General features: G+C 33.5%; 1 protein-coding gene across 1 annotated transcript; it reads left to right on the forward strand.

Annotated features, from left to right (window-relative positions):
- The first annotated feature begins 1,065 nt into the window (after positions 1-1,065).
- LOC112095728 ((E)-beta-farnesene synthase-like) lies at positions 1,066-6,297 on the forward strand. The gene is made up of 7 exons (XM_024177836.1): positions 1,066-1,251; positions 1,393-1,651; positions 1,783-2,170; positions 2,849-3,070; positions 4,086-4,179; positions 5,337-5,621; positions 6,004-6,297. Exons 1-7 carry the CDS (start codon positions 1,123-1,125, stop codon positions 6,295-6,297), a joined length of 1,671 nt encoding a protein of 556 aa, XP_024033604.1. The 5' UTR covers positions 1,066-1,122.
- Positions 6,298-9,109: the final 2,812 nt, after the last annotated feature.

Here is a 9,109-nt window from a genome sequence, read left to right on the forward strand (position 1 = left end):
ATACAGCCACAAACTCCTGTACCAACTTATTTTGTACCAACTGACGTGAGATTAATTCATTGGTTGAATGAAAATATAAAATAATAAAAACAAATTATGTGGGCCAAGTGATATTTAATTCAACAAATTTTATCATGTCACATCAGTTTATACAAAATAAGTTTCTACAAGAGTTTGTGGCTATATCATTACTCTTAAAATAAATGTAAGTTAAATAATTATGGCCTTCTTGGAATATTATTATTGTGAAATTAAAACAGAGATAGGTTTTCAAAATAATTTACGGTCGTTACGCTGAGTAGTTAGTTAATGTACGCACAATATGACAATATGCAAGTTGCATACGAAAGCTGAAAAATGATATGGATCCCTATCATCAATGAACCCCACCTCAATCTGATCAAGATAAATTTTTGTGGCCAGTTTGTGATTAAGATAAAATTTAATATAACTTTATTACTATTTTAATTTTTATATATGTATTTTTGTATAGAGTTAGAGATACAGTTAGAGTTAACTCTCTATCATTACCTCAAAAACAAATTCTAAATTTAAAAATTTATGTAAAATGATCGCAATCATCTTAGGTTGCATTTGGGATTGAGATGCTGTACTTTTTAAACTACAGCTGCAGTGGAAAAAAAGCTGTAAATATGAAACAAAAGTTAATAATATGTAGTAAATATAAATTTTAAATAATAATTTTAATAAAATTATTAAAGATATAATAGATTCTCTATTATACAAGTGAAAAATTATATCAACATAATTTTCAAGTTACAGCAGCTAGTGTTTACAAAATACTTTACTACTATAACTTTTAAGCTGCAGCTGTCTAACCTTAATCTCAAACGCACCCATAATATGTTGAGATAACGGTCCAAGAGTATTTTATCATATGGTTTAATAATGCATCCCCCAATCAGATCCATTGGCTTTTTTAATATTAAATTTAATGATCCCAACGTAGGATCACTACTGAGCACATGACAAAGTACCAACGAAAGTGTTCCACTACCTCATCGTTTCTCTCTATATATAGAGCATTTGTGTCTTGAGGTTTTTGCAACTCCTACTCTTAAAAACAAACTATATAGTTGTATTTGGTTTGTCTGAAACGGAATGAAAGATATGTCTATTCCACTTCTAGCAGCAGTTTCCAGTTCAACTGAAGAAACTGTTCGTCCCATTGCAGATTTTCATCCTACTTTATGGGGAAACCATTTCCTGAAATCCGCTGCCGATGTCGAGGTAATTAAAAAATTGCAATATCAAAATATCTCATTAATTATCAGAGAGGCAAGCCCAATCGATGTACAATCATATGTCATATGTAATCGTTTGTTAGACATACGTAATGCATTAATATTAAGTAATTTCTTGCGTTTGCAGACAATTGACGCTGCAACTCAAGAACAGCACGCAGCACTGAAGCAAGAGGTCAGGAGGATGATAACCACTACTGCCAATAAGCTTGCCCAAAAACTACACATGATTGATGCAGTACAACGACTAGGTGTCGCTTATCATTTTGAAAAAGAGATTGAAGATGAATTGGGAAAGGTATCTCATGATCTTGACAGTGATGATCTATACGTTGTTTCTCTTCGTTTTCGACTTTTTAGACAGCAAGGAGTTAAGATTTCATGTGGTATGCAATAGTTTCTCATTTTGTTAATTAAACTATTTATGTTAATTACAAGATTATTGTTGATTATCAAATTAAATTTAAGCATGTACACTAATCGAGACTAGCTCGCCTCTTTTGAATATGGTCATCAGATGTGTTTGAGAAGTTCAAAGATGATGAAGGTAAATTCAAGGAATCATTGATCAACGATATACGAGGCATGTTGAGTTTGTACGAGGCAGCATACCTAGCAATTCGGGGAGAAGACATTTTAGATGAAGCCATTGTTTTCACTACCACTCACCTTAAGTCAGTAATATCTGTATCTGATCATTCTCATGTAAACTCTAATCTTGCTGAACAAATACGTCATTCTCTGCAAATTCCTCTCCGTAAAGCCGCAGCAAGGTTAGAGGCAAGGTATTTTTTGGATATCTATTCAAGGGATGATTTGCATGATGAAACTTTGCTCAAGTTTGCAAAGTTAGACTTTAATATATTACAAGCAGCACACCAGAAGGAAGCAAGTATCATGACCAGGTAACTTCATATATATTCTTTCAACGTGGAAAAGCCTATTATTGGTGTTGTTTTGAAATGGGAGATTGTCACTTTCCCTAGAAAGAGAAATCATATTTTACCAGTTCCCCCTTGTATAATCAAAGGCAAAATATCTTATAATAGTTATTATTATTATTTATTTATTTATTAATACCAAACCAAGATTTTTAGTTTGCAGTAAAATTTTTATGTATTCTAGATTTGTCAACAGTGGTAGTGGTTATAGTTTTTGTATATTATGTGCTTGTTGCTAATAATAATAATAATAAAAAGTTATAGCGTTTGGAGGATAATGTGTATAATGAAAGAGTAATGATACAATTATAATTTTTTTTAAGAACGGATGTGATATAAATTCATTGATTAGATGAAAGTACAAAACAATAAAAATAAATCATGTAAATTTCTCTCTTTTTTTTTTCATGAAACAAATTCTCCAAATATAACATGAAAGATTTCCAACTTCTCTTTAAAATTTTTAACTTTTGCCACATATCCCTCGAGTTTTCATAATTCCCTTGCTACTTCCTTAAAAGATGAAACCAAATTGTGTTCTTCTTTGTATTTCTTATATACTACAGAAATAACGATTGTTAGAGTGACCACTTTATAATATCGAAAAATATCTATCTAATTAGATTTAAAATTGAATTTCAGGTGGTGGAACGATTTAGGCTTCCCTAAAAAGGTGCCTTATGCAAGAGATAGAATAGTGGAGATATATATCTGGATGTTATTAGGAGTGTCCTATGAGCCCAAATTGGCATTTGGTAGAACTTTTGCATCCAAAGTGATATGCATGATATCCATAATAGACGACACATTTGATGCTTACAGTACTTTTGAGGAGCTCACACTTTTTACTGAAGCAGTCACAAGGTTATAAAATCATATACATCCCTATTTAGTAGTTGTTAAGTTGCATTATCTGTATTTTATAGGTTACAATAACCTAAATAATGGGGACATCATGAGTGACTATTACGGTTGCTGTATGTTATACATGATTTGACTTAACAAGACCCCATGCCTATATAATAAAGGATTATTATCGTTTCATTACTTCAAGAATGATAAAATATCAAATAAGTACAAGAAGTATTGTTCCCCATCATTTTACTACTATAACTTTGTAAAACCTTTTATTTTACTACTTTTCTATTAGAATCGTTAGTTAATTAATAAAATATGAATTTTACTCTTTATGATAAAATGCACAATAGAGGTATCCAATAGTATACATAAAATTATGAATAATAGTTTTAAAGATGAATTCTTAAATAATAGTTTTAACCATAATTTTTTGAATAACCCTTGATTTATTATGACTATAAAAGTAGTGAATTGACAAAAATACCCTATAAATTTTTGCCCAAAAAAACTCACAATCTATTCTAGAAGAAAAAAAATTAAATATGGAAATGTTGATTCTGTAAATAAACTTTAAGTGTTTTTTTTAGAATAAGTTGTGTGTTTTTTTAAGAAAAATATCCAAGAGTATTTTGTTAATGCACCATTTTTATAGTTACGATAAATTTAGGGTTATTCATAAAGTCATGGTTAAAACCATTATTTTACAATTAAAGAGCATGCCAATAATTTTTGTCTCTTATTTGATACCTCTATTTGTTAATTTTACCGTAAAACAAAAAATTGATATTTTACTAATCAACTAATGGTTTTAACGAAAAAGTAGTAAAATGATAGGAAATGATACTTCTTATAGTCATTTGATATTTTACAACTCTTGAAGTAAACAATAATAACCCTATAATATAATTCTTTGATTGGATATTTAATTCATAATATACTTTTATTAGAAATAAATTAATTTTATCGCTTATATATTTTCTTAAGAACGTGCTAACATAACAATTATAATTGATTTTTTCAGATGGGACATTGGCCTCATCGATACACTGCCAGAATACATGAAATTTATTTTCAAGGCACTCTTAGATATTTATAGAGAAGCTGAGGAAGAATTGGCAAAGGAATGAAGATCGTATGGCATATCATATGCAAAACAGACGGTAAGCAATTACTTTATCAGCATTGATGTTTGCCTCGAGTCAAACCCTGAAAGAGATCTAAAACGACGCCGTTTTTCAAAAGGCAAAATTCTCACGCTTAAGGCAAAAGCAATGCCAAAAGCCCAGAACCCATCTGTTTTCTCTTCCTCTTCATTTCACCATACTAGAATTTTGAGTACAATTCTTACACAGTTTACTTCTCCCAAAACCCAATTGCCAACACAAACAAACTGCTTGCTTCACTTCAAAAAACTTGTTGTAACCAACAACTTGCTTCTGTTGCTGCGGCTGTTGTCGTTGCTGCAGTGGTCTTGAGTCCACAAATCCAGAAGAAGAAAGTCGAATGGATAGCTCTAAGTCGAGAATTTCTTGTTAATGGGTGCTACTATGCATTATTTCTTCATTATTATTAATAGTCTATTTGTTGAAATTATTATGGTTATGAATTTGGCTGAGAGGGCGGTGAGTTTGAGGGTCAAGGCCATGGTTAAGTAACTTCTGCTTGATGTGTGTATTCTAATAATTCTTTATTTTATTATCTATGCTTGCTGGTAATCTTCTAGCTATCAATGACCACTTGCACATTGCACAAATTCAAAACACCCCCACCCAAAAAAAAAAAAGTTTTTTTTAGATCTAATAATTAAAATTTACCCACCCCTAAACAAATAAAAATTTTAAAAAGAAAAAAAGAGAGAAGAAGCTTAATTAATTACTTGTTTCAGCTGGGTTAAATAAAGAGGAAGAAGAAGACTACCATTTGCAAACCAAAACGACTTCGTTCACAGCAAATCATAACAAACAAACAAAAAAATAATTCAAGCAGAAACAGTGCTGTTAAGAGAACGAAGAAAAGGAGGAAGAAAAGGTTCAGCTGGGTTAAAGAAAGAGGAAGAAGAAGGCTGCCATTTACAAACCAAAACGACTTCGTTGAAAGCAAATAAGAACAAATAAAAATTGAAACAGAAACGTCGTCGTTCAATAACACTTGAAAACAAAAAAAATTAAGAGCCGAAATGGCGTCATTTGACGCAATTTCAGGGTTTGTCCCGGGTCAACATCATTTTCCTTACTTTATTAATAATCAATTTCATGTTATATGATTTTGCAAGGTGATTATTATTGACTTGGGTTATGTTGCTCAGATGCAAGAATTAATTATGTTGTACTTTACCGAAGCCAAGTGGTTATATAAAGGTTATATTCCAAGCTTCGATGAATACAAATCAGTTGCATTAAGAAGTATCGGTTTTCTTCCGGTAGCAGTCGCTTCCTTCGTTGATTTGGGTGATTTTATTGCAACGAAGGACAATTTTGAATGCATTCTTAAAAACGCTAAGAGTGTTAAAGCGACACAAACCATTGTCAGGTTCATGGATGACATAGCAGGTTATAAGGTAAATAATACTTTTCATTCTACATTATAATTCAATTCAATAAGACTATATTCACCACTACTCTCGAAGAGAAATTTTGTAATGTATCTTAAGGCGCGTCATCATAGTACATAATTTATTTATCTATTTTAAAGGTAGAGATGTGGGTGAAGCCCAAATCAATTTTTCTAACACCTAGCTTCTCGAGATTCAAACTTAGAAATTGTCAGTAAAATAAAGGTTGTTGAAAACCATTCGGTCTCTGCGGCTGCATTTCTTTTCAACTCTCTTTTAACACATAACAACACGTAACATATATGCCCAAGGAAAAAAAAAAAAGTTAGCTAACTGATGATTTTTTTTTAGTTCTCTTATAACCAATTCATATGCATCCGTGATGTAGTTTGAGCAAAAGAGAGGACATATTCCCTCAGCAGTTGAGTGCTACAAGAATCAACATGGCGTCTCCGAGGAAGAGGCAGTTAAAGAGTTGTTGTTAGAAGTTGCTGACAGTTGGAAAGATATAAATGAGGAGCTTCTCAACCCAACGACTGCCTCGTTACCTACGCTTCAGCGGGTTCTTTATTTCGCACGTTCAGGCCATTTTATCTACGACGATGGTCATGATCGCTACACCCATTCATTGATGATGAAACGCCAAGTTGCCTTGTTGCTGACGGAACCCCTTGCGATCTGAAGATTAACGTCATGCTATTGATTTTCCATCGGGTATATTTGAGCAGTTGTAATAAATGAAGGTCGTGCTGGCTATTTAGCTAGCTACTCATGCCTAGCTAGAAAATGTGTCGCCAAATAATATTGTTCCAAATTGTGGTCCTTTTAGTTAAAAAATTAATAATAAAATATTTTTCTTCTAATTTCTTTATTATTTTATAAACATTTTCTTATAATAAATATACAATATAAAATTAAAAAAGCACAAGAAAAATATCTTATTATTAATTTTTTTTCACACCAAAACATATATATATATATATATATATATATATGTGTGTGTGTGTGTGTGTGTATCTTATTTTTAATATTTAAATTTGTTATTTTAATTTCTATTTATAACATTTATCTCCCTTGAGCAATAATAGTGTTTTTATCTCCCTCGAGCAGCCAATCAGCTCTAGATATTTGTTTCCAATACACTTCCTTGTCAAGCAACAAATTGTCGATCTGTTTTTCAAGCCTCTTAAGTTTTTCCCCATTTTCAAGCCTCTTAAGACTGAATTAAGTAAACATATTTACCTTCTTTGGGATGATGGGATCCATTCAGCACCCAATTTAGCAGGATTAGTAGATCCCTCAAAAGGACCCACAAATTCTTTATTTTAAATGTTGTGGATTGTATGGATGGTCCCAAAAAGGGACACATTAGAAACTGACAAATGGCAAGTCGTGATTATTCTTGAAAATATTTGAGATGCTTGAATATGGTGAAAATAGGAATTGTTTTGTTACTTTTACAATTCTTGATTTTTACAAATATATAAAGACGTTCAAGATGTTGTACAAGGAAAGACAATATTTACAATAATTATAATAATCAACTAGCCGTTGTGATGAATCCACCATGACATGTGCTGCTATATTTTCCATCAATTATGGCTTAGACGAGATGTTGGAAATCCTCTTGCCATGGCGGTACAAGCTACCATATTTGTTGCTTGTGACTTGTCCTTATCATATTTTCCATCAATTATGGCTTAGACAAGATGTTGGAAATCCTCTTGCCATGGCGGTACAAGCTACCATATTTATTGCTTGTGACTTGTCCTTATCATATTTTCCATCAATTATGGCTTAGACAAGATGTTGGAAATCCTCTTGCCATGGCGGCACAAGCTACCATATTTGTTGCTTGTGACTTGTCCTTATCAGCCCCCTTCAAGCTAGGCAGTGACATGCGATGAACGCCTAGCTTGGTTCGTAGCGTGAGAAATTGGTGCTTCCCCAAAGGTTTTGTAAGAGTGTCTGCAATCTGAAGATGAGAAGGCACATATTGTGTAAATAATGACCCTTTAGCAACCTTCTCATGAACAAAATGCATGTCAAGCTCAATGTGTTTCATTCTAGCATGAAACACTGGGTTCTTAGTCATATGAATTGCACTCAAATTGTCACAGAGAAGTGTGGGTGCTTTTGGAATACAGAACCCAATGTCATTAAGGAGATATGTGAGCCATGTTAACTCGGCAGCGGCAGAGGCCATGGACCTATATTCGGCTTCGGCACTTGAGCGAGAGACTGTGTGTTGTTTCTTGGAGCTCCAAGAGATACAGTTGCTTCCAAGATAAATGCAAAATCCTGTTGTACTTCGTCTTGTTATCGGACATCCAGCCCAATCAGAATCGGAAAAGGCATAGAGCTTGAGAGAGCTTTGAGACAAAAATCTAAGGCCAAAGTCAAGGGTACCTTTAAGGTAACGAAGGATCCTTTTCACGTCCTTGAGGTTGGCTTTTGTTGGCGCTTGGAAGTGTTGAGAGACTCGATTGACAGCAAATGTGATATCGGGCCTTGTGTAGGTGAGATATTGAAGGCTTCCAATAAGGCCTCTATATTCGGTTGCATCCACATGTTCATTATCATCCGAACACAGTATTGATCGTATTGCCATCGGCGTGTTGATAGGAGAACAATCCTGCATTCTTGCCTTGGAAAGATGGTCTTTAGTGTACTTCGCTTGAGATAGAAAGATGTCATGCGTGAATTGTTGAACTTCAATGCCTAGGAAGTAATGTAGGTTGCCAAGATCTTTTAAAGCAAACTTTGAGCTCAGATTGTTGATGATTGATTGAATTTCCTTCTCATTATTTCCTGTAATGATCACATCATCAACATAAATTAATATAAGTATAAGAATGGATTTGTTATTAAATATAAATAAAGAGCTATCAGCTTTGCTACTAGAAAATCCAAGAGAAATTAAGGCTTGAGAAAGACATTCGAACCACGCTCTAGGTGCCTGTTTCAGGCCATAGAGCGATTTTTTAAGCTTGCAAACATATGCTGGATGACGTGAATTGCGAAACCCAGGAGGCTGCTCCATGTAGACAGTCTCCTTTAATAGTCCATGAAGAAAAGCATTGCGAACATCTAGCTGCTTGATAAGCCATTTTGAGCTCACAGTAATTGCAAGGATAAGGCGAATAGTTGTGGCCTTTATAACGGGACTGAAGGTTTCATCGAAGTCGACTCCTGGAACCTGTGTGAATCCCTTGGCAACTAATCGAGCTTTATAGCGATCAATGGTTCCATCTTCTCTGTATTTGATACGATATACCCACTTCGATCCGATGACATTAACATTGTTAGGCTGCGGCACAAGGACCCATGTCTGATTTTGATGCAATGCTTGAAGCTCTTCTTTCATAGCTTGAGTCCAAAGTGGATTCTTTAAGGCAGTTTTGAGTGTTTTGGGTTCAATTTCTCTACTGTGGCTGGCTTGAAGGGCTAATTTAGGATTTTGTTTGAGTTTATTGCGTGTCATCATGGGATGA

The sequence above is a fragment of the Citrus clementina genome, unplaced genomic scaffold (assembly GCF_000493195.1).
Source record: "Citrus clementina cultivar Clemenules unplaced genomic scaffold, Citrus_clementina_v1.0 scaffold_1, whole genome shotgun sequence".
Lineage (NCBI taxonomy): Eukaryota > Viridiplantae > Streptophyta > Magnoliopsida > Sapindales > Rutaceae > Citrus > Citrus x clementina.

Bases quoted from the DNA above. Each gene is read 5' to 3' on its own strand.
- LOC112095728 (XM_024177836.1), top strand. From the start codon at position 1,123: ATGAAAGATATGTCTATTCCACTTCTAGCAGCAGTTTCCAGTTCAACT. The intron at 1,252-1,392 runs GTAATTAAAAAA...TTGCGTTTGCAG, and splicing joins AATCCGCTGCCGATGTCGAG to ACAATTGACGCTGCAACTCA. The intron at 3,071-4,085 runs GTTATAAAATCA...TGATTTTTTCAG, and splicing joins TTTACTGAAGCAGTCACAAG to ATGGGACATTGGCCTCATCG.